At 42.0% G+C, this 26,622-nt stretch overlaps 1 protein-coding gene across 1 annotated transcript in view; it reads right to left on the reverse strand.

Annotated features, from left to right (window-relative positions):
* The window catches only part of LOC307241563 (membrane-associated guanylate kinase, WW and PDZ domain-containing protein 1-like), a gene marked incomplete at its 5' end in the record, with an annotated part of 85,779 nt that overhangs the window by 21,445 nt on the left and 37,712 nt on the right, over positions 1 to 26,622 (reverse strand). Inside the window, 10 exons of the mRNA XM_080015729.1 lie at positions 3,036 to 3,656; positions 3,785 to 3,970; positions 5,043 to 5,165; positions 5,971 to 6,065; positions 6,370 to 6,427; positions 7,610 to 7,648; positions 8,358 to 8,440; positions 9,047 to 9,269; positions 10,404 to 10,592; positions 12,064 to 12,183. Of these exons, the coding sequence (XP_079871855.1) occupies positions 3,036 to 3,656; positions 3,785 to 3,970; positions 5,043 to 5,165; positions 5,971 to 6,065; positions 6,370 to 6,427; positions 7,610 to 7,648; positions 8,358 to 8,440; positions 9,047 to 9,269; positions 10,404 to 10,592; positions 12,064 to 12,183 (1,737 nt within the window). The remainder of the gene's footprint in view (positions 1 to 3,035; positions 3,657 to 3,784; positions 3,971 to 5,042; positions 5,166 to 5,970; positions 6,066 to 6,369; positions 6,428 to 7,609; positions 7,649 to 8,357; positions 8,441 to 9,046; positions 9,270 to 10,403; positions 10,593 to 12,063; positions 12,184 to 26,622) is intronic.

A 26,622-nucleotide genomic window follows, 5' to 3' on the forward strand; every position in this document is an offset into this window, starting at 1 on the left:
CGGCCGTTGACCGGATGGCTTTCCGGCCTAAGTCGGGTGGTGGGGGTATGTGGCAGACACAGGGGCATAGTCAAGCACCTGCTTGACTCAAGGCAGGGAGGTTTCTTAATGTTTGTCTGTCTTGCAGAGGGGTCGCCGCATGGGCTCGTCAGCAGCCCAGCAGCCGAACGCCATTCCTCCTGCGCCCTAGATGATCATTATCATCATCATTATCATTATTACAATAATCATCATTCATCATTATCATGTGTTATTTATACTTGTGGCCAGCGTACCTTATTGTTTAAGGTTACAATAAAAACTCTCGGCCTGTTGGTGCACCACGGCCAGGAAGACTCTGTCTCCCTCCCTAAACCCTTAACTGTGGGCAGAGACTCCCACAGTTATATTTTGACATGCCATTTCTATGTAATTATTTTGCAACATGGTGAAACTCTTTATCGTGGGGTTTAGTTTAAGTGACCTTGTGCATTGTGTTCCTTTTAAAAAAAGTCAAGCCTCTGAGTCACACATGCTGGATTGATGAGTCACAGGCGTAGAGATTAATGCTCCTTGTCCTCTAGCTCAGGTCCACCTTTCTCCCTTCTCGCCTTGGCCAAACCTCCATAAAACAGAACAAAAAAACAACCACCTCATTAGGCCATCCTTGGTGGCTTTCTGTGCCTTCGCACACTTTCTTCCTTTCTCTTTCACACACACACACACCCACACCCACCATAACAACGCTGACATTTAATACAATACAGCAGCATTATTTCAGCAGCAGCAGCGTACAGTACAAGGTCAGCTCATTAGTGGGCATCATTTATGCGGGCTGCATATCTAAACCCAGCACTACAGCAAGGGGCATCTGGATTGCATGCAATCAAAAACAATTTTAACTACAATGTCAATGATCACAATTGAGAGACCTCCAATGACATACAATTTTGACATTGCTGGAAAAGGTCTGTCTTGTTTGCACATTTCACTGAGAAATAGGCTAAATTCACACTGCAAGCCTTATTTTGGCAACATTTTGCCAATATCAGATTCCAGTGTGAACTCACCCACATGCGCAGAACAACAATACCAAAGAACATCACATGCAGCACGCCGTCGTACCGAAGTAAACACGGAGGCCACTCAAGTTTTGCTTGGACAGAAGTGTCCCCCTAAATGCTGAGGTCTAACACAGGTCTAACACCTCAGAGTCCCTTCACTGACAACCTCCATCGCAGCTGTCTTTCATGTTTGTTTTCAGAGAGTGATTCCCGCCAGCGCAGAATTGTGACGAATGTTGCTCTAGAGTGACTCTAGAATCAGACCTGACTCTAGCATCAGACCTGACTCTCGATTCAGAATTGACTCGTGATTCAGACCTGACTCGATTCAGACCTGACTCTAGAATCACACCTGACTCTAGCATCACACCTGTACTGATTTATGACCACATATGAAAGTGGCCTGAATCAGAATTGAAAAGATGACATTCCATGTGATTTCTGTATTTTATACTGTTATGAAAAAAAACAGATCTGAGTCGCATATGAGCAAAAAAAAAAAATCTGATATGGGCACTTTTGCCTGCAGTGTGAACGTAGCCATAGAGTCACGTCTGCGTCATTTTCGGCCAAATATGAACCATGAAAGCAGAAATGTCCACATTAAAGACCCTCTGAAAATTAACAGGTGCGGAAGTTAGAAGAAGAAGAACGTTTATTTGTCACACGGCACACGCACCACAACACACACACACACACACACCCACACACACTTCAAATGGTGACTATCTCTAGGTAGTGAGAGATAGAACAAGAGAGAGAAAGAGAGAGGCAGAATGAAAGACGGATTTGATATAGCGAGGACGAACATTTCTGGCCGCTATTTCTGCAGCTTCCACATTCACAACAGAGTGATGTCCCTGACCTTATGTACTCTCCCTCCTTTTTTGTTTCTTGTATTCAACCACCTCTCCATTTAACTCCTCTTTCTACACCTGGCACCCACTCCTCTCATCCTCCTCCTCTCAGCTCACTCAATAACGCTACTCGTCATCTCCTCGCTGCCTTTCATTTAATCTTAGCTTCCCAAATCGTCATTTCCATCCCAGTCACTTCCATCCCAGTCACTTCCATACTCCTTTTCTCATTAGCTCACTGTGGGGGTGCCAACTCTCTGAGATGCACACTTTAAATGCAAGTCTTTCACGTGTTCCCTTGCATCTGCAGTGAAGTAGCACAACCTACTGACGCCATGAACTAAGAAGACAATTTAACGAATAAAACCTGAAAAAAAACCTGAAACTAATACACAAATTATGAAATACATGACAATAAACATAAAATGACAATAATTAAATAAATCACACATTGGGATTTAGAAAGGACATGTACTTTTTTAAATATTTTTTCATTGCTAACTGGAGTCATTTTTTCAGGTATTAAAGTAGGTGTTTTGCATATGTCTCGCATAAAAAGTGGTTAAACAGTGGTAAACACTTGCAAGGAATATAACACCAGGCACCTATATGGTCACCTGGAAAACCTAAAGAACGAGCTGATATTCAAGCTAGGTGGATAAGGCTCATAAAAACATAAAGTGTTAAATAAATAAATAAATAAATAAATAAATAAATAAATAAATGTGTGTGTGTGTGTGTGTATATATATATATATATATATATATATATATATATATAAATTATGCTTCCTATGATAACAGTTATTATATAAAATGAATAATAACATTTATCGGGTAATGTTAGAATACCATGTCCTATTAATAATTTTAGTATGTTTTCAACAAAGCTATCGATTTGGGTCTAAAATAGACTGAAAATCTAGAAATCTCTCAGGAACCCTTTCTCGTTTCACTTAATCTTGTTTTTTTTTTATTTTGTTTTCTAATTTGCGCTTGTGTTTTATGACCTGCTGTTTTCTGATTTACTTTTGTTTGTTTATCTGTAGTATTTGGTCGCAATCTCACGTCCTCCCTGAGCATCTCATCTGTCCACATCCACGCAGCCCTCATTGAGTACAGCATGAAGCGCTTACCTCTTTGCACCAACATGGTGACCTCACTTCCTCTGGGACACTTGCTGAGCAGGTCAACCACCTGGTTGTGGCTCATGTTCTGGACATTTCTCTTGTTGACCTCCATTAGAATGTCCCCCTCCTTAAGGCCGCGGCAGCGCGGGTAGTCCACTATCTGTTTGACCCTCTGGCCTCCTCCCGTCAGGCTGTCGGCGATGGTAAAACCAAAGCCTTTGTCTCCTTTCTCCATATGGATGGTGATGAGCTCCGGCTGGGTGGCTATGGCTGAGGCCAGTGTCACCACGTCGCTGGAGTAGCCATGCGAGCCGTTGGAAGCCACCTCGGCGGAGGGGCTGTGGGGCCGCAGCTCCCTCAAGCCATTGATGGGACCGGTCAGACTGCCGTGGCCGATCTGGGAGTCGTAGGCCTCCTGTCCATTGACAATGATAGGCTCCTTGTCCAAGATGGCCACAGAGGTCACCAGGCTGGTGTTGGGGTCATCGGGGTCAAAGGGCAGAGGGTAACCACGGCAGAGGGCCAGGTCTACCATGGAGCCGATGGGAATGGATTGGAAGATCTTAACCACCTGAGCATGGGTGTAACCCAGCACAATGGTGTCGTTCACACTGACTATCACATCGCCTGTAGGGCGGGAGACAGAGAAACAGGCACACTCATTTAATGGACAGTATTTAAATATACAGTCGTTCAAAATGTTTACCATGTTGAAAAAAATCCATATTTCTCTAGATTGTGGCTAGGTACTGCACCTGTCTCCATCTTGCCATCTACAGCTGCAGGCCCATCCAGCACCAGACTCTTAATCTGGAGAAACTCGTCTGGCTCATCGCCCCCGACAACGGTGAAGCCAAAGCCACGGCGGCTCTTCTTCAACTTTGTGTTTATGAAGGTTCCTTTGAGCTCTGCTGGGTTTCTTGTGAAGAAGGGCTTCCCTCCTAGGGTACACGGCAATGGCGTCAGGAAATATAGGCAAATGTGCTGCTCTAGCCATTTCAAATAATTTAATATTCTGTTAGAATTTTTTTCACACAGCACAGATATCAACAAACATTAGCATTCCACATCTCAAGTGCAATTTTCACACTAACGTCATCCAAGGAAGGTTAATTTTGTTGCGCCACAGCCATCGTAGAGGTTTGAATGCATAAATTAAAGCACAGTATGTCTTCTGGTGATTAACGCGGGAGCTAAGATGATATCAGCATGTTTTGGAAAAGGGAAACTTGAAATCCTTGACACCCTTTTTTTCTTGTCCTACATTGCATGAGCAGTTGGGCTGGGTGACATGGCCAAAATAACTTGAAATGTTAAAATAATCTATTATGACTCCACTTTAACTGCCAGTCATTAATGAAAATCATGATCTGATTTTGACATTTTTCATCTTCTACCATCAAGTATGAGCGATTCAAAACAACTTTTTCCATTGTATATATCTGCTCTAAAGCACCAAAACTATTTGATCAGGCGCTGCTGAGAGCTGCAAATATTAAATGTGTGTATGTGCACATGTCGTTTTAGGACTGTGAATATAAAAAAAAGTAACTCTTTAGTGCACACTGCACACATTTGACATTTATATAAGAATACATATAAATATGTAACAGTAAGCCCAAATCTCAAGTACAGATGAGTCATTTTAACTAAAGATTTGTTTCAGCATTTTTCTGCGTGACAAATCCCCATCTTTTATTCATAAAGTTCCATTTCTGTAATGACAATATTTTAACACTTACAGAACGAGATAGGGAGACCTACAATTTTTTTTTTATTAATCATGAAGAGTGTGTATTAACTTCTGTATCGGTGGAAGGCAAACGCTTTTTGGCTTAGTTTCCCTATGGAGATACAGTATTTGTATCTCAGCTTGAGACCATGTTCTCTTCTAGTGATCTGTTAAGTGAGCCCCAAGGGGAAAGGCTTGGAAAGTCATGCTTCAGTAATACAGGGTATGAGCAGATACGGGGACATCTGTAATGGCCACCTCTGTCCAGTGTGACGACTTACGTTTGGACCCTCCAGGGCCCGGCGGCAAGGGAGGAGGAGCATGGGGGTCCCTGTAGGTTTCCAGGTGGTTGGGGGCATAGTTAGCCAGGGGAGCCCCTGCCGAGGAGTGCTCCTCTATCCACTCTGCACGGTGGCAATGGCACAGCGCCGTTAATTTACACGCACTTTGACGTAAGCTTTTATGTTCCGATTCACAAGCATACGGAAACACATGAATGCACAGAAACATATCGTAACTGTCCTTAACAACAACGTTTTGTTGTCTAGTTGTTTAGTCTAAATCCAATTCAAGAATACAGATGTTACTCGCAACATGTTAAAGTAGCAATCGATGAGATCGTCTGTGTTGGTGGATTGGGTGGGAAAAGGCAGACCCCGCCACCAACAATGGAAACAGCATATAGAGGAGCACAAACATAATGCAATTATGTTGAATAGCTGTTTCTTATAAAATATCAGATAAATAAAATATGGGATTAATTATTATTTAATTAACTTGAGCTAGGATAACATAATAACCATGATATCTGCAATGTGTATTTCAAAACATCTTCATTCCGAAATCAAAGGGAAATTTCAAGCTTTCGATGGTAATGAAAACACACAAAAACCAATGAAAGATGATAGCACTTATGATCTTAAATCAAATAAACAAAGAGCCTAAACACAGAACAGCAACAACGCAGAGTTTGGGTCAGCTTCATTCAAAGTACAGCATACAGCCTAAGAGTCTTGTTTCGGAAAAAAACATGTCTCCAAAAACAGAACTTCTCTCAAAAAGGACGATACAGAAAGGGAAAATCTGGCCCAAACCCGCAGAGGACAAAAGACAAAACAATCTAAAAGGGACGTCACGCTCACAAACATGAAGAAAGAAAGAAACGGTGCCGCGCAAGGGCAGGAAACGAACCTCGAATGTACCGCTCACCTTCAGGAGGCTGCGGCTGATGCTGCTGCTCCAGCTGTTTCCTCCGCCGGGCCTCCACCACGGGGTTCTCATATTGGGTCTTCCTGTTTATGTGACTGAGATGGGGAGAGAGATGGGAGATGTACGGATGGGGTGTGTGGGGGAGGTGGTGGGAGTACAATATAGATAAGGAAGGGGAAGAAAAGATTCATTGTCAGAGTTTGAAACAATGGATCAATTACTTTTACACAATGAATACAGATTACAGCGAAAACAGCTTGGTTCAACTTCAGACTCGATCTCTAAATTCGAGCGATATTAAAGGGTCAATAGTTTAGTGGATGCCTGTGGATGTTGCACAGGTGCACCATGGGAAATGTGGTCAACCCGTGTTTAAGGATGCAGTAGCGTGAGACTTACTCTACATAATACACCCCGTAAACTGGGTCATCTATCCTCTCCCATCCTGGAGGTAATTCTGAAAGACAGAAGACAAACAGTTAATACGCAAAATACGAGAAAGAAAATATACACCGATCTTCTCTTGTACTGTCAAAATGACTGATGTTGCGAATCATGGCACATGATTATGTGCAACGGCCAGCACAGAGACCCTCAGTGATAATGGACATGATGTGTTCCCAGCTCCACGACTTTAGACTACAAAGATACATTGATAAGATCTTATCTTTGGTATCATAATCACGCAAAACAAAATAGTTTCACACACACACACACACACACAGACACACAGACACACACACAGACACACACACACACACACACACATCATCATCATCATCATCCACAACATCCCTTTTGTTTTTCATAGAGCATGACCCAATTTGTATTATTTTGATCTGGCCTTGTGGAACTCGTGAGTCATTTAAATGTTGCCCGCAGAACACATGTTTTTGTAATAGATATAATTTTGTAATAAATAACACACACACACAACACATCAAAAAATGATTGGACGCATTCAGTCACCAAACTCAAATAAGCATATTGGAATCTTCTGTTCCTCTTCATTTCAGACAAATAAATAAGCTCTGTATATTTGTGGAGGCCTTTGCAATGTCAGTGAACACTTGTGTGGCGGACCAGACTCTATATAATCAATATTACAGACTGTCTCCAACTGATGAGCCAGAAATAATAACATTCAAGGCCTTGTATATATCCGTCTCCGAATTGTTTGTTCCACCTTCAAATGGGCTGAGAATCAGGTAGAGCCATTTTCCAGTCTGTAAAGCAGCTCGAAGTCCATAAATCTACCGGAATCATCAGCCAAGCACATTCCAAGCGTGCTTTCGCCTTTGAAAGAAAAATCATGGCTGTCAATCCCAACGCGGAACACTGAGAATAAGCACATCATAAACTCCAACAAATCCAAAGTTTGGAATCCCAAATGCACATGAAGCTGACAGTACGTCCGTAATAGATGATGGATAGGGGGCAGCACCAGACCCAGCAATCGTACAGCTTGCTAAGGAGCAATACCGAAATATCTTATTTAAAATCACTAAAGTATCCATCAATATGAGGCGCCCGTGGCCATTGAAAAATAAGGCGCAGAGAGACACGTGAAACAGGATTTTGGGTGAGTGGGGAGTATGTCACGGGTTGTGAGCGACGGCAGCGCTATCGAGGCACGTACCCAGGTCGGTTTCCAGATCCTCCGTGTGTATCCCTTCTTCTCCAAATTGAAGAAAGCAGGATGCAACAGTGGAAACAGAATGAGCAGTGGCAGAGGAAAGGAAAAGGAGAGAATAGGAGCATGAAGAAAGCAAAAAATAAAGAAATCGAAAGAAAAATGAAGAATGGAGTGAAAGGGAAAGTAGAGAGGGAAACATGGATCCCTTAGTCTCTGAATTAACAATAAGAATTCAATTCACAAGTATAACATGTTTATATAAGGCATGCAAGTGGCGTCGCCGTGAGGGCTGACATTTTCAAATACAGCCACTTGATGGTGCAATTTCATAATAAGTGTATTGAACTGGCTTTCGGTCTGGTTCAGGATATGCATTTTCATTGGATTCATTGCGATTTATCTCCATTGAAGCATGTTCTGAGACAACAAAATCTGTCAAAAACACTGACATAATAGGGCATTTCTTACTATTTTTAATGTGTGGAGGTGAAATAAATACCAAACCGAGAGGTTTTACAGTCAAAAACTAGATGAAATATAAACGTGTAGTCTTAAAATCGTTTTGATCTTCAAAACCTGTTCACTTTTGGATGATAAAGCTGGATAAAGAAAAAAAAAAATTCTGTCAACACAAGTAACATTTAATTGATATGAGTGACTGCCTGAGAACAGCACCTGCTCTTTTACAAAACTGTAAAGGTCAGATGGAAACCCATCCACAACCTTTAGTTTGGTCAGAGGTGCAGCTTACCATCATCATCACACTCTTCCAGAGGTTTGGAAGTCTTGTCTCCACATCTGGGATCCAACCACGATGTGGTCTTTGTGTTGTGGCTGAAAAGAAAATCAACGGGACAAAAGCGGAGTTAAAGGTTTGGCCGTAAAAACTGACCCCGAGCACACCGGGGCCTTGTAGATGATTAAAAAGGCAAAGTAGACCATAAGTAAAAACCCTGTCAGTATTTTATCCTTTTAGAAGGCAGCAGCGACAGACTACATCAAAAAATATTGTGAGGAAAATAAGAGAATCACACAGAACCAACATCATGAGGTAAAAACATCATTCAACAATGGCAGAAAGAAACATACAAACACACAGGGTACACAGCCATGTCCCGGTGGTGTGTCTGTGCTGTGCTGTAATGAGGACAGAGGTAGTCAGGTGATCAGGCTGTGATCTCCTTAGAGATCAGTGCATGTGGGGATTAACAGGCGGCCCTGCAGAGAGGCACCACTCAGAGGGCTGGGCAGGTTTGCCCGGAAGGGAAGAGGAGGGCCAGGATGGAAAGGCTGGAGTGGGGGGAGCCGCCGCCCGGACTAGAACACCAGACATCTCACTGATGGGTGCAGCCCTGTCCACGGTGCCACATCCGACCGCCGTAGTATCCGATTTACCCCAAACAAGATCAACGAGCTGCGGTCTGGGTGAAGAATACGTACTCTATGAAGTAGAGTTCTCCATTTTCTGTGTAGGCCATCTCCCAGTTTTCGGGCAGCGGTCCCAGGGGGTCCTCGGGAGAGGCTTGGGGCTCCGCGAGGGTCTGCTGCCCACTGTCTGCGGTGGAGGTAGGCGCATTGTTCAGACCGTAGGATGGAGCATTCTCGCGAGCGGGATACGGGCGAAGGATGCCACCACGGCTTTCATCCGGGTCAGTAGGGTTACCTGTGCACAACAAGGGAGAGGGGAAGAGGCTACGCACTAAGGTTCCTGGGTAACAAGCACAACACGGAACAAAAAAAAACAAAAAACAAACAAAAAAATAATAGTTTATGTCTTGTGCATGCAACAGAAGAAATCAGCAGTGTTTGGCACATGTATTTAAAACTATTCTAAAGGTTCGTAGCATGCATTGTCAGACTATACTTGACACCCTCAGCCCCTCCCCCACAAGCGTGAGTCTGCTTCCCACCCTATTTTAGTGTACTGAATGGGTCCCAGGAATATGCTAATTTCTTCCAAGCTCTCCCCTTCCCGGGCCACCCCCCCACCCACCGCATAGCCCCTTTCTCCCAAAACATCTATAAACCCCCATTCCCATCCCCCAGTTGTCCCAAAGATCTGCCCCCCCGCCCCATTACTTCCGTGGGCTTTTCAGGGCTGATAAAATGCTAATTCAACACATTTGCAGCCTGGCGAGGAGACACAGAGGAGGCATAGTTTCACACCATCACGGGGAGAAAAAAAAAACACCAAATAGAAACTGTCTCTCACATACAAAGACGGAGGGAAAGTGATCCTGAAATACCAAAGAAGAAATGTCTTTTTCATACATTAAGATTGTCATCCACTTACAGCTCAGGTATGAATGTGTACATATGTATATGGGCAAATATGTTTAAATAACATTTGGCCATTTGAAAAAAGCATGGGGAAATAAATACCTTCAAGATTAGACAAATAAGCCAAAAAAAAATTGTATTGGCATTAATGGTACGACCAAGGAGCTGGACTAGAAAACCGCAGGAATGAAAATCAATGCGAACCTGGAGCGGTTGCGAGAAAGGGGAACCGTGTGAACTTTGCATGCCATCTTCTCTTGGAGGAGACCTCTTCCCCCGGCTCGCAGGCAGATGGCGGTGTTTTGAGACACGCAAATAGAAATCAGCATCACAAAGACATGATGTAACCGCCAGACACCCAGCGACGCCGAGAGAGGGGGGGAACAGAGCGGGGTGCACATCTCCCCCGTCCTCGCTCAGGTATCCGGTCCCCGTGCGCGCGGGGGCACGCTGGCATGCACGTGCATCCCGCGAACGGAACAAGCGACGCTCGGCCTGAGTGCTCGGGCGTCCTCACCTGTAAAACTGTTGTTCATTTCCGTGGCCTGGTCGTCATCCTCGTCGTCAGCAGGCACTACGCGGGCGTTTTGCATGTCATTGTAGGACTTGGTGCGCTTCGGCGTGGACTGCTGTGAGCCGGCATCGCCGAGAATCAGTGTCCCAATGAGGGGATGCCTGGGCGGCTTGGGGGTCCCATAATAGTTACCTAGGCAACAGGAGGGACATTAGCATGCTTGAGAGAGAACGAGAGAGGGGAAGGGAGCTGGGGGAAAAACCGAGAGGAACGGAATAAGATAGGGGAATGAAAGAAAAACAACGGACGAGAGGTGGAAGGGAGAGGATCTATGGAATCTCCTTATCTCAGAGAGAGGGAAATAAATAAGCGGAGAGGGAGCGCATTGTGTCCTGGAATGGTGGAAATAAGCAGCTGGCAGGAAAGCAGGGTTGGGCTGAGCGGCTGGGGCCACATCATCCGGCAACATTTCAGGAAAATATATACAGCACACACGGCAATGCAGCTTCAAATACTAAGCCCCCTGAAAAGCAGTTTCCCCAGCTTGAATAGCTTCGCGGCACATCTGATTAAAATGTTGGTTATTCAAATTTTCAAAGAGTCTAGTAACAGGAAGCGTCCTACTGTGGCCAACGCTTCACGCTGGATGCAAAAAGGAGTTTAAAATAAAGTGTGATATTAGTGCAACTTAAAAAATGTTCAAAACACACTCAAGACACTTGGGACAACAATGTGAGTTTCCCATTTTCGTAGCTGCAGCCGAATACTCAGTCTCTCGATAGTAAAGCGTTCGGCGAGCTCGTGCTATGAACAGTTATAAACTATGAGAACCAACATTTTAATAAGGCCTTTAAAACCTCCATGCTTTGTAAAACAAATAAATAACTTATCATTTAGTACTTACTGGCACTAGCCATACATAGCAATACAATTGAATGTTGTTGTTTTTTTTTATTACATTTTTTTTTTTACAAATAAGAGGAGAACTACAGTATATTTATTAAACAATAATATTAAATTAGATGATTATCAGGTTATGTTGTAAGTCAGTGACCCGGTCCTTCTATCTTTGGCCAGGGCGGCATCAGACTCCTGTGGACAGGTATTTGACATTGTCTGCGGGGGAAGACAGAAATGTGCCAACACACAGTACAACTGGTGCCAAGTAGATTAACACTGTGACATTCTCTCTCTCTGTCCCACATGCAGTGAAGGCACACACGCACACGCACAATCAAACAAGAGTGGTCTTTATCCATACAGACACAACTACCAAATGTGGTAAACACACACACACACACACACACACACACACACACACACACACACACACACACACACACACACACACACACACACACACACACACACACACACAGACACACACACACACACACACACACTTGTCAGTATGAGACTTAGCGATATGCAACTCTGCTCCAATCAGAGTGAGAGGGGGCAGATGTGGGGCGACCTGCTGCATCTCTCTCCATCTAATCGAAATCAACTGAGCGCTAAGCCTTACAGCCGGGCTGCGTGTGTTAAAAATACATTTTCATCTCTCCTACACAGCACGAGATGCATGTGCGTGGAATTAGGACACCTGCGCTTATTACGAGTGTCGTGAAGAGTCGGTTATGATCATCATAACTGTCATCCTCACCTTCGTATGTTCCTATTTCCAGTAGAGTGCCACTCTCATCGAGTTGTAGGAAGTCTTCCACGGAGAGGAAATTGTAGTCCACCCCGGAAACCTCCCTGTCTCGGGGAGGGCGGGTGGTACCTGAGGACAGCGGAAGAGAGAGGAAATCAGGGTTAACTTGCTGTTGACTCAGCCGGCTCCAATTCAGGAAACGCACGTTCTGTTTGGAGTGAACAGAAATGTTTCGAATATTACTGTAACGCAGCAGAACAACCAGCAGCGCAGCGCCCACATACACAATCATGACTCTTCTATCCCTCATCAAACCATGAGTGATTCCCATCGTCGTTCCTCACACGACGGGAAGTGAACAAAGCTACAGGAGAATCCATCCGGTTCCCCATCTGATCGAAAACTGACAACTGAAGAGCATCTTTTTCAAAACAGATTGATTCATTTAAATTGACTTTTTACTGTCCAGCATAGTGACAATAACTACCATACAATACTCTGTGCGATAGTAAGTATGTATACTATGTGTCACAGATGTTAAAGCTTGTTATAGTCATGTTGTTACTAGCTACTACTATATAACACCCTATTGTGAACTGTCAGCATTTTACTGAACTATTACTCATGCCTTTTCAGTGTCCGACATATTAACATGTAGACCAATCCCTCTGTGCTCGGGAAACAAAGCCAATATCAGATTGTTAAGCTTTATTTTCTGCACAAAATAGAGTTTTTAATTAGAGGTTTCACACAATGCCCGTGTGGCATCGTCTCGTGTGAAAAGGTGGGCTTACTTCAAAATGTGAGCCGCTAGGTTAACTATCCATATCCTGATCCCCTGCCTGAGTTAATGATCAGCAGAATTCCACGGAGCGTTTCGCTTTGTGCTCTGGTCATGGCAGGGAGGCAGGGAGCTACGACAAGACAATGGAGAGAGTCCGTCTGTAGAGGAGTGAGACGGGATGACGGGGCCCACCCCAACACACCTGCCAGATGGCTGACGGAAGTTGTAACCCTAATCTGCAACCAGGGGAACACACACATACATGTAAACACTCGTGCTCATCTCCGGGGAACCACAGTGGATTCTGCTGCCACGCGTGCAGCGCCATAAATCAATGTAGGCCAGGCACCTATCCAGTTCCCAAGTTCTACCATGAACGGTCATCCTCAATTGTCTTAAAATAGATATGGCACCATCTGATACCTATTTTGTCGAGAAATCTTTAAGCAGCTATTCTGTAATTGAAAGAATATTATTGCCATGTGAAAAGGGTTATCCCACAAGCCTTGTGACACAAGGCTCTTTCTCAGGAACATTCAAATTGTTTTCCCGAGCCTCTTCAATCTGCAGACAAACACTTGATCGCTCAGGGCTCGTCTTGCAAACGCTTCATAATAAGCAAATGCCTGAGGTGCACAACTATCTTTCAGCTGCACTGTGTATCAAAAGGAACGCTCTTTGATAGTCCTTCAAATTATTGGACGGATGATTGATATAGTCTACTATCAGTATGTTTACATACACAAATTAATAAAGATTCTTCTTCTTCCTCCTCTTAAATTAATCAGAATAAGGTGAATTGCTAGAATAAGATGATATTTAGAACAAGGTTTTTACGTGTGTGTGTATCTTTTCGATTCCTTCAACCAGCCGAGTTCTTATGGCACATTCGTCACCATCTTAGCGGAGATTTTGCTGAAAATGTCACAATTTCTGGGATTTTTTACCAATTGAAAAAATATTCAGCTCTTTCATTTGGCCGAGGTTGAACATTCCAAAAGTGGTTCTGCCTGCTCCAGTTTGTGATGCAAACATGATGTAAGCGGAATATGATTGAACAATCCGGGTCTGTCGATCAGAATGTTTCGGAACAGATCCAACAAATAGGGTGTTTACAGGACGGTTACAATATTCAGAGCAAAGCCTTATTTGAAATATAATACAAATGTTAGTGTTCATGTAAACCATTGTAAACGCGAGTAGTCATCATAACTCACGACCACCACTGGATCAAGCTATGGATGAAAGTGAAATTGTCTGGGACTCTGACTCATAGGTAGTTTGGGTGGGTCTAGGTGGTGGTCAATGGAGTTGATAATCCAGGCTTTTCCCCCCACATTAGATGGATATGATGGGGCTTAATCTCATTTTCTAGCAACAAGTTGAAGACTGCTTTATTAATACAAATGCACAATGCTATAAAAGGATATTTTTCAGTGGATGGTTGTAATATAACTATTATACAGTTAAATATAACTGTAAAAATACTGGACAACAAAAGTAGGGAATGTCTCTTTCCTGGAACTAGTAAGAAATGTTTATGTTCCCTGGTGTTTTATTTGAAATGTTTATTTCTGCATGGATCAGATCCCACAGTTTCAGCCTTAACATTGTTTTATATGCTCAATATAAAAGAAATGGGAGACAACTATGATACAACCACACAAATGATTAAATTACACTGGACGCTTGAAGACCAGGAAATGTTAGGGTACTTTAAAGGATAGGCTCTTATTATTATTACTATTTTTATCATATTATTAAAATGTTGGCTTAAATCATGTTCAACTGTACATTGTTAAATACTGTATGATTCACCACAGACCGTATTAGTAGTTTTAAATAAAGTGTGATATTACTGCAACTACTGCAAAAATTTCAAAATACACTAAGACACTTGGGACTATAATACAAGTTTCCCATTTTGGAAGATGGGCAGAACCTTAAGGTTCTCAACAGTAAAGCGTTCAGCGAGCTTGTGCTATGAACAGGTATAGATGATGGGAAGCAATATTTTAATAATGCCTGGGTTGAAAAATGGTAAACCTGTGCCCTGTACTCAATCACTATGACAATATAACATCTGGTTATATTGGATATTAATAAGTAATGAAACACTGGTTTGAACATGTCGCCACCCACCACACAAATTTGAAATAATGAGGGGAAATTGAGAAAGGGAATGGGAAGAAAGAGAGTGGCTGTCCATAGCATTATATGTGGTACAAGCACACGATGGATTATGTTTCAGCGCTTTTGGGGCTGAATGAAACATGCTCCTTTCCCTTTCATCACCAACTGGCAGACTCATCACTGTAGGGAGGACGAACGTGAAAATCATATTTGACAGGTGAGCAGAAATGAGGGTAAGGATGAAAAAATTTGACATTTCCCTTTAATAATGTTTGAAATCCTCATCTCTGTTGCACTTGCACTAGATTGTTGTCAGTTTAAGACAATAAAGCCAGTGAGTTTTGGCCAATTCAACTGAGAGTCTCTCTATTTTCTCTGGCCAGGAGAACAATGACTTGGCCATCCTCAGCTCTGACCCTGGCACTGATGAGCTAACCTCCCCTGACAGTCATCAATAGGTTCATTCTTTGTTTGGGCGTGAGAAACCAGTGAGGTTTTTTTTGTGAATGAAAAAAAATGAACTGAAATGCAAGTGAATTAGGAAACCCCTACAAAAATGCCACCAAGCTAGCTGAGAATGATCTTTATAACACAAAATAAATGTGGCTGTTATCTATCCAACTTGCATGCAATCTAAATATTGCAAATGTGGTCATTATAATTCATGTTTGTCTATCTTACCCTGATTCAGACAGGAAGGTCAATTCTAATTTCCTCCCTGTGTGTCCAGAACCGTTTTGAAAGGCTGTAGATGGGATCAACTAGACTTGCCCCTGTGAAATTTTGTAGGTAAACCTTCCAACATCTGCAAAGATGTTATTGTAAGTGATATATTGCATCCTTGTGACACGCAAAGATAAAACAATATCTTAATAGTTTTAAATTCAGTTACATTAAGACATTTTCTTTGACCCATAGCCAGTTATCCATCTGTGAAAACGATTTCCTGCAGACTCCATGGGTTGCCAAAGATTTTTAACCATGTGACATACAGCTTAATGATAAGCATTATTGTGATTGTCCTGGAGTTGTTGGGGATGGGTCAAAACATAAATGCATGCTACATTGGTTGGAAACTAGCTCATGATGGAGAACATTGATGAAAGTTTTGCTGAAGTTGAATAGAGGTAGTGCATTTGTGTTACCTAGACAAACATATTCTCCAAGATTGGATCGGACTATATTTATCAAGCACACATCGTCACTTCTGTTGCTCTACATTTCAATCCTCAACCATAATAAAAGAAACTTGTCTTGATAGCCACTGTCCTTAGGCATATTGTGGCGGACCAAGGGGCGTGGTTTAGCGACGGCTGCAGGCGGCAGAGCGGCTGCTTCCTCGCAGCCGCACAGCCATCCCGAATTGGCCAAATTAGTGGCGCTGATGGGTCCGATCCGGGACAGGGAGCTTTCTTAAGGTTTGTCTATCTTGCAGAGGGGGATCGGCATATGGAGCTCGTCAGCCTGCCTGGAGCTAGGGAAGCCGTCTTTCCTTCTGGGCCCGACTGATGATTATTATAATTATTGTTTATTATTTTGTACAGCAACCCTTTCTGAGCTCACCGTTAATAAAATTTCCCACCATTTCGGCGCCCCAGTGCCAGAAAGACTCCGTCCCCCTTCCCTAAACCCCTACCGGTGAGTAGAGACTGCCACACATATCATGGCATGGCATGCCATGCAATCTATCTTTAAATTGGCACAAGCAACATAAGAAACAAAGCTTTTTTATTTGTTCAGTAGCACATGCTGCTGTCTGGAATGGACTGGAAAGATTGGAACAATTAAAGGCAAAGTCCCCAGACAGTTTCATCTTGCCCCTCCATATGGAAGCTGCTAGATCAAGCATGAATCAGGCTCCACTTCTGTAATTATTTTCCAATGTGGGAAATTGGCTTACAGCAAGACATGCCACACACAAACCCATATACCACCACGCGCAGTAAATACTATTACACAATAGGACAATAACTACTTGAACATGTTAAAATAACAAAATGGAGATATGTAGTAGAGCCCTTCTCTTTGCTTGTCTTTATTATTTAATAATAACAGATGTTTGAACTATTCAATAATCCATTCACCCGAATCTGTAAATGCTGTGATGCTGAGACCTTTTAATATTAACTGAAAATGAGTAAGCAATCTCATTGCAAAAGGAATTTGGTCTCGAATATATGAAGAGGACCTGAAGGAAGATTTAGGGCTTTTGTTTTCTAAACATTCTCAGAGAGGCTTCATCCATGGATGTTCTGACCTTGTTCACTCAGCCACAACCCAGCTCTCGACAAAGACTGAGTCATGCTCTTGGTTGGTTACTAAAAATGGTATGTGGCATCTGCCATTATTCATATTATATTTATTGCATAATATGACGACTTGTCAACCTTGAGACCTCCCAAAGAGGGAGATTCTCTGAACTTAAGCAAGGATGTTTTGCAATGATGTTTTTGGAAGTCTTGCAAAATTAATTTCCGACTTTGAGACTTTGATTCGACTTTGTATGACAACAAAAAAGCAATAAATCAACTGCAAATCAATTTTTATTATTTGAATTAGAATAATTTGATTTGAATATTTTTCTTTTTGTGTATTTACAAAAAACTGCTTTACCAAAACTTCAACATGGGTTGATATTTTACAACTAGTGAATCTAGAATCCATAAAAATTTCAAAAAGGGGCCTGGCATGTCAGGCCGATTGAAGAAACAGCCCTTACTTACCAAAAAGAAAAGAAATATTGAGTCAAACGAGTGAAGTGACTGACGGTAAAGTGATTTCCTTCCATTGATCGAATCGCTGTTAGCCTTGTGCAGACAGTTTTGATAAAGAAAGGGAACGTCATCCTAAAATGAATAACATTTTACCTTTCAGGGGCATGAAAATCAGGACTCTTCGGGGGAAAGTGGTTGACAAGTGTGTATTATAAATTTCTTACAAATTCACAAAAACAATTTAATAAGGATTTTGTCAGTTTGAAGCTTTATGTCACAACAGATATGCATCACTATTTCTGGTTACAATTTCAAGAACACATAAAACCTGAAGGCGTGAAACACAACTGACCCCAGTCAGTTTTCTACTACCACTGCTCAGGAAAAACAAGAGGTTTAAAATGAATAAATACATTTGAGAGCAAAACAAACACATTTTTTCAAAGAGGGATTAAGGTTATTATCAGCAACGCAATTAAAACGATGGGCAGAAATGCAGTGAAACTGAATTGTAATTAAGTTTAACATCTACTGATTTGTTGGGTTTTTTTTATACTATTTGCTCACGTGTATATTTCTGAAGGTTTCTCTAAAGAGGCGTCCTGGTGTGACAATAAAAAGGCTAACTTATGAGTGACTAACTTAGGGTAACTAACTTAAGGGTGAGTAACTTAGGGGTGACTAATTTAGGGGTGTGCGTAGCCCCGTAACAGTTTCCCGACTTGTGCAAAGCCGGCTCCCGTCAAAATGGCACCAGTTGTTGGCAAAGTGCTACTCAAATCCAAATAGTCAAAAAAGTATGGCGCACTTTGCAACAGAAACTACCTCGAAGGACTCAAACATATTTGTGACAACCTGCTGCGATGGCGCAATATGTCAGTTGCGTGTAAATGGCAAAAATAAGCAACAGAAAAGATCATTTCCTCATTTAAAGTGTCAGCTGCATTGTTCCCGCTGCTCCCGAACAAGATGCTCACTGCTGCTACTAGTGGTTGGAAGATATATTACAACAATTAAAATGTTTTGTGTGTGAAATGACGATCTTAGATGAATCAAACAATTAAAATGTCCTCAGGATCTGCCTTTACAGAGAGATTGTTAGTATCATGCTACAGTGCACATTCTATCAGTTGCAGTTCATGCAATTCATACACACAATCCAAAGTTGTTTTCGCAGCCTATTCTCAAATCACACTATTTGCAAGTCCCTGACTTGTAAATAAACACTATTTCTAAACCACTATTTCACTATTTCTTTCTTTAAAATAAAACATTATTTCTATTTGTTTTTGTTTCGAGAAACAAGGAGCGCAGCCGCAAATGAGTTGGCTTTGGCGGCTTACGATGCGAGCGGCTCCCGTCTGAGAGCCGATTTCTTTTTTCTTTTTGTCAATTAATACGAGACAGGATAATCGTTGTATACGTTGTATAATTCGTATACAACGAATTTGTTGTATACGATTCAGAAACGTCCCACTTTTGGTGATAACATTAAGAGCCAAGCATGGTGAGACTTTGTATGATGCTGTGAGCACAAATTTAACTCGTGGAAAAATAAATTGAATTTAAGACTATTTTGCAAGTACCAAACTTATTTTCCTATTAAACAAATACAGCCCTACAAGGTAACAAAACCTAACAGAAAAAAGAAACTCCCTACTGTTTGCAATTATTGGTTCATTGGTGTGTCTCTAAGGAAGGCGCGTAAAATGACTTCATTTGATGGCTCCTTTGTCACTATCAAAATCTGTAAAATCCTAGAAAAATTTTGTGTAATGTTATTTCCCATTGAAGTAACTCGTAAATTGATATTCTGTATGCATCTTAAATCTAAATTTTTAAAAAGAGATTGGGATCCAACCTGAAAGTAATTGTGATATATTTTTGCCATATCGCCCACCCCTAACGCAAAAAAGACAACATACTACTAGCTCCACTGTTTCTGAAAGACTGGAAACTGACTGGAGAAAAAAGCATCAAACAATGAGCTACAGAGTGATGAGCAAGATGCCACTAACTCCACAGCTTTGACTGCCCTGCAAGTGAACAACATTGACATAAAATCGGATCCTTTAATCCTTGTAGACAAGCAGACATTTGTTAACCAACTAAACAATTTTGCTGTCTGATGTATAATATTACTGTTTTTTTCTAACCACTTGGGAAACTGTATTATACTGATACTGTGGTATTAGGAAGTGCACCATGAGCACATTAGAGCACATTGGTTGGACTGTATTGTCTATTCTATTTGTATGGGATTAAAAACATCTGTAATTTACTCTGAAATTACAACAGGCAGCTCAGTGTAGACTACACACCTCTAAAAGAAGAAAAGAATAACAATAAGAAAAATTCAAGTGACCAAGTCAAATAACGGCCAATTGTGCCAATCGCTATAACAGTACCATACATTCAAAGTGGATTTCTGGTCCACTGGTTGTATTACTGGTTACACAACCTGCTCTTAGGTTTTTACTTTACAAACCTGCATAAACTACAGGCAATGCAGATTTGTATGGGATTAAAATCACACACCCTATGGGTAATCACTTAAATCCTAAACCCTGCCTACTGAGCATGATTTTGTTTGGTATTCTAATATTTGCAAGTTTGACACTGAGTGACTGGCTGTGAAAGGCGTATACTATTCGCAGAGGATTAGTTTTACCCAGAGATCAAATGTGATTTGGGAATTACCCCCCATCTTTGTGCGTAGCACATTCAAAAAGGATAAAAAAATTCTGCAAAAATCATTAAAATTGTAGATTGTAACCCAGTGATTAACCGTTGTGATTCATACCACAATCTCCAAGATTTAGATCTTGCGATGTTTATTTTGTTGAGCACTTAATTGTATCTGGTAGAGGCAAAAAGTGGCCAAAAAATGCTGTTTAACACTGATTTCTGTCGCAATAGCCATAGTGTTCCATCAGGAACGGTGTAAAGGGTGGGGGGCCATCTGCGGTCCTCTGTTTTGTGGTGCTGGTCAGGGGCCTGATGGGGGCGCAGGGCGGCCCGCCATTGTAGGGTGCATGGTGGACCGCTCTGCGTCTGGTCACTGTGGATTGGGTACCTCCAGGTACCGGATGAGGGGTGCTGGGGCACGGTTGGGTCCAGGGTGGGGTCTGTGTGGCCACTGCTCGGCCTACTGCACCCCTACGTTGTTCTGGTTGTGCTTCGGCCATCTCTCCCAGTGCCAGAACTCAAACTCAGCACATACACCCTACAATAGGCCTAGGGTTTGCGGGACTGGTGGGGTGCGGCTGCCATCTTGCCCGTCACGCTCCTGCTCCAGCATGCTTCACGTCTATGCCCATCTGGGTGTCCTGCAACGAGCACCCTCAGGTACGAGGATGAGCGCTCTGGGCTTGCGCAAAGGTGGGGTGTCTGGCCAGTTGTGGTATGGCGGGCCTCGTCTCTGTGCGGGCATTTGTTGGCTCACAGGGCGGGTGATTTGGGTTGTCGGTCTGTCGGTGCGGGACCTGGCTGGCCTGGCTCCGGGCTTGTGGTCGTGTGATGTTTCTATGTCTATGTTTTTCCATGTCATGTTGTTGTGTGATTCTATGTTTATTTGTCTCACCCCTGGTGATTCTCCCCCTCTTGGAGTAGTGATGACGATTAATTGTTAAGCTTGTTCTCCAAAGAGGGTGATTGGTGGCAGTTTTGTGTAACATAAAAGCTGTGCTCTTGTCATCCCACAGGTTGTCAACAGGACAGAGTTGTTGCAAGCAGTTCTGGATGATTAAAGAATGAATAAAGAGTGGCATTGCAGGTTGAGAAGTTGAACTCCCCTTGCAGACTAACTCTGTCCTAGATGCAATGACACAAAAATACTATGTGTTTTATGCCCAGCATGCCACAAAAAAGGAACGGTATCGATGAATTCCACAAGATGCCGATTTACACTTGAATTATCATAGCACCCCTATCATGGCCAAAATATGGTGGGTTTATTTCATTGGAATTTTTACTTTACAAACGATGGAAAAGCAGTTTTGTAGATCAACAACCTGCAATTCATGCAAATCCTTATCCTCAGGTAAAATGAATCCAGTGCGAGAGGGGCTTTACTTGACACACCACTCACCCAAATATTCAGCATTTTATGTGGTGTTAATGACACACCCACCATGAATAAGCGCTTAGAATTATGACCAAGAACTCAATCGATTAATAATCCTCTTTTGAAAGCCGTAAAACATTAGGGACGATTTGAGTGGGTGATGAATTAGGTTGGGCCCATTTGTTATTTTGTTAAATATGGATTCTGCTTCTGTAATATTATGTAAAAAGTAATGTGGAGCCAAATGGTAAATTACTGGAGGCAATAAAGTAATTGACGAAAAGGATGAGAGAGACACAACCATCTAATGGGTATTTCAAATCCAAAACAGACGACTAAGCACCTTTCTCCTCATTTTCACTTCTTTTATCTATCAATCGTCACAATATCATACTGTGCAGACTGGCAGCCAAACACAAACACAGCAACTGTGACTTGTACCAAACCATGCTCTGTTCCCTCCCCTTCCCTTTGCATCTTTTTAGACCTTAAATCTAGATATTAGGTTTCCAGCATTTTCTCTCTTATCAGACTGAACCTGCATTTGAACTTTATGACAGATACAGATAGAGAGAGAGCGAAAGAGAGCGGTATTGATAGCACTGCTAAATATAGGTGATAAGGGAGATCAAGGAAACTTTGTTTCTGTCATGCATTCAACATTGTCTCTATAATCGTCCACATCACTATAGAGTCAACCCTTTATGTACAAAAATAGAATATATTTTAACCATAAGATGCCATACAAGATCTAATACACTGAAATGTTTGTTCGGTCACATACAATGACGTTTATCTTAAAATGTTGCATAATACACTGAGGCAAAATCACAAAGAATGGATTGCCAATGGCACCATAAATTACGCATCAATTGTGCTATTCAAGACTATCTGCGCCATCTTAGCATCAGATTCACAAAAAATATACACAGAAATATATCACAAAATTGCGCTAATGATTAGTGCAATATTGTTGTCACCGTCATATTATGACAGTGCAATCACAGCGATAAAGTTTTGCTGCTGAGTGCAATTTGCCCTTGTTTTGCGTCTGACTGCAGCTCTGGAGATGCGTGGATCCAAGACATATACTGTTAGAGTAGAATTGACTTAGTATTTTTAGGTTTATGTGCCTAGACTATGAAACATTTAAATAGTATGAGTAAATCTATATAAATCTATCTATAAAACACAGCTGATTTATTACATGGATATAATGAGTATAATCCGCATTGCCCCCATTATGCACGGTGCTTTTTTTGTTCCGTAAGGAAACGGAGTAAAATAAAAACTGACATCTAAAATAAAAACACACTGTTTTTCCTTGTTTTATTTGGAGGAACAGGGCCAGGCGAACCCAGATCGCGGGCATCCTGAACACTGATGCGACAATCACGGGGGCCGCATCGCTGGCGTGCCGCAGATCCCGGGTGCAACTGCACCGTCTGTCGGTTCTTTCGCCACTGGCTCCCTCCATTAAGCATGGAGAGGGAGACAGGGGCACAAATTGCGCCCCAATCGGCCTAGGGCGATGTTTTTTGCAACATGTATGCATTATATCAAATTTACAGTAAATACGTGCAAATGCTACCAGTACACTCTATTTGCGTGGCAGCGCAATAAGTGGTGCATTTCACCATTTGTGGGTGCTTTTTGTGTTATTTGCGCAGGTTAAGTAGCCGCAAAAGCTGTGCAATCCTTTTGTGAATTCGCCCCTGTGTGTTGTAATCTATTTCCCGTCGGAACAAAATATACCTTAACATAGGTTCACATACTCTATCAATTCTACACACATAGATACGAAAAGACATATAGTATAAGTAAACAAAGATAAAGATGGGTGGAGGTAGCTGAAGATGGAAAAATGGTGCCTATAAACGTACTAACTATTCAGTCTAGACTATAAATAGCTATTGGTGGAAGCCTGTTTCTGCCCTGGCTAGTAGTTCATAAAAAGCTCCTGAGCGGGGGACATGTGTCCCTGAAGTGGCCTGTTTGAGTACATTCTATGACCCATATCCAGACTCCCCAACACTGTGCCAATTTGAGCCTCATAACAAATTACAGCAATGGAGGTGTTCTTACTCATTAATCAGAATACACAGGTCTTCAAGAAGTGTAGTTATTCTTTCTGTGGTCTAGGGGCTACCTGGTTACCAACAGTGACAGACAATCCCTTGACCACAGATATCCACCTTATATGCAGTAATCTTCATTTGTAATTTCTAAAACATTACATTTAACATGGTTGATACCCTCATTTTTATCATCGAATAAAAGGCTCTGGTGAATGAAAATACCATGAACTAGCGAGATGTACGAGCACTAGATACATATCACTAGTATCTCTATTAGAAGCCATAGCTGCAGAAGCTGAGGATGTCTTAGTGAAGTGGCATATTAGAAAGCGGCTCTGCTTTGGTTCTTGACTTATAAGACTGAGATGGTCCTTATCGCTGAATTTTGGAATAAATTAAACTGAAGCCTGAGTAGAGGAGTTTGCCCTACTACTGGATCGCGTTCTCAGCTCCATGATATGGTTTGATGAGTGGAAGTGGGATGTTTTTGTTTCCTGTCTTTTCAAGTGATAGTTGAACTCAAGCCATGGTGCTACATTGTTGTGGTAAACACAACATTATAGTTGTTATCAAATTACTCACTACCTGCTCTTGTATAAGAGGATTCAAAGGGATGAGAGGTATTTCTTATTGAATGAGTGATTTAAACGTCATTTACAAATGAACTGAAAACCATCTAACTTTCACGTTCGAGGTGAAAGTTAGATGCAGGGTCATGTGGTCTTAAGGTCTTATGAGCACGTTGGAAGTCCGCCATCTTGTTGGATGTGGATAGGGAGAAAAAAGATTTGCATTTTCCAGTGGTCTTTGAAAGTGTCTGCCCTGCCCTAAACATGAGAGCTACTATATTACATGACATTTTGCCTGGCTTCAAAGACAAGCAGACTCTAAGGCCATCTGGCTACTGAATCTTTCACAATGCACAGGGCTCAACTTCCACTGTTTTGACAGAAACAAACCCAGATCCCCTTTAATGGTGCAAGGCATTCATATTATTTAATATCTAATCATCCAAAACACCAGAGTTGAAATAAATCAATAAATGTGACCGCACTAAACGTCTCTGAACTGGACACAGTTAACAAACATAAACAGATGATACTTGTTTACACCTTTACTATGTGAAATACTGTAGGTGAGACAGTATGTTTTAACGCAATAGAAACTTTTTGGTTTATTCATTTGTTGCTGTCGTTTTGCTATATTGGATGGCTGGCACAAGGTGCACAGGCGTTTGGAGAAGAATGACAGATAGAGAGAGAGAAAGAGAGTTGTGCAGTTATCGGTAGAGGATGCCTAAATATTTTATTTGCAAGACCCAGTGAATGTTTGCATACTCTAAAAGTACTCCAACCCTCTTCGTGAGAGACCATTGTGACCAAGGCAACACGTCATGCAGCTGATATGCGTCCAAAGGAAAGCCCTCAAAGAGAATTCATATTGTTGATGTGATGCGGTGCAGGTTTAATTAATGGTAAATAATGTTCATTGTCAAAGCACAACTGATGTTCCTTTACTCGTCATTCCAGAATTTTCCTAAACGATATCAGCACCTCCACAGGTGACTTCTAGCACTGTCTCAAAGGGAAACGACTTGATTTTAAACCAGCGCAAATTCTAGCAGAAACTGCTTGAGTCATTATTTCAACAAAAATTTAATTCAATTCAGTTCAACACAAAGTGGGGAGCGGGACATCCAATAGAAAATGAAAAACCAACGGCAAGGTTCTCCGGGTAAAGGGTGATTAATCCAAAGAAACAGGTGAGATAAACAGGCCTTTAACATGCTTTTATAGCGTGCGGTAAGCCAGGAGCAGTCTGGCGACATCTGATACCTTCCATCGTCGTCTTCCTGCTGTTGATGGTTTGAAGAGCTCCGGCGCATTGTCTGATACAGACATCAAGAGGAACACACACACACACACACACACACACACACACACACACACACACACAGGCAGAGCTAAACATCTGCCATTTCCAAGTCCTGCAGGTTAGTAGTGTGAGCACAGCAGTGGGGAGGGTGGGTTCTTCATGAGTCTAACACTCTCCAACCAATTACAACTGCACTGTAGTGCAGTGAGACTGCAAGGTGTATACTTTGGCTGGATATAGATTTAAGCGTTGTGTAAGAAATCCAACCATAATCAGGAATCTCTGTCTGTCTGTTTCTCGGTCTCTATGTCTGTATGCATGTATGTCCTTTGATTACCTAATAATAACGTAATTCGGAAAGCCTGATAGTAATATTAATAAACTTTCAATAAACAGCGAGCATTAAGCCAGCGGGGGGCAGGCCTCAAAATGTCTTAGAAAGCCCCATTTTCTTAAACTTTGAACGGGCATGTACTTGTTGATTGCAAAAATTGAAAATTTTGAATTCCCAACAAAATGTTGTTGGACGAAAGTGAAATTTCCACTTTAACATGAGGAGAGCTACAACATGAACTGGAGCTTGTTTCCAGGGTAAACACAGGCTAACACTCATGGGGAGGTGTGGGTTTTCAAAACAGACGTAAGATGGAGTGAGGCGCAGAGCAGGGTGACAGAAAGCAGTCACACGAGGGGGGACGGGCATTCTCTTGGGCCTCTAAGCCAATTACTGGAGCAGCATTGATTGAAGCGGCACTTTAAGGCCTCATCTACACAAATAGTCCTTTAATACACTGGTCATAGTCAGAGACTGGGAGCATCTCAACCACAAACCATGGATAGATGACATTCATTATGCCGCCAGTGGAACAAATCTACTAGGACATTGCCGGTGACCTACATATTTGAACACAGTAAAAA

Source organism: Zeus faber (genome assembly GCF_960531495.2).
Source record: "Zeus faber genome assembly, chromosome: 15".
Classification (NCBI taxonomy): domain Eukaryota; kingdom Metazoa; phylum Chordata; class Actinopteri; order Zeiformes; family Zeidae; genus Zeus; species Zeus faber.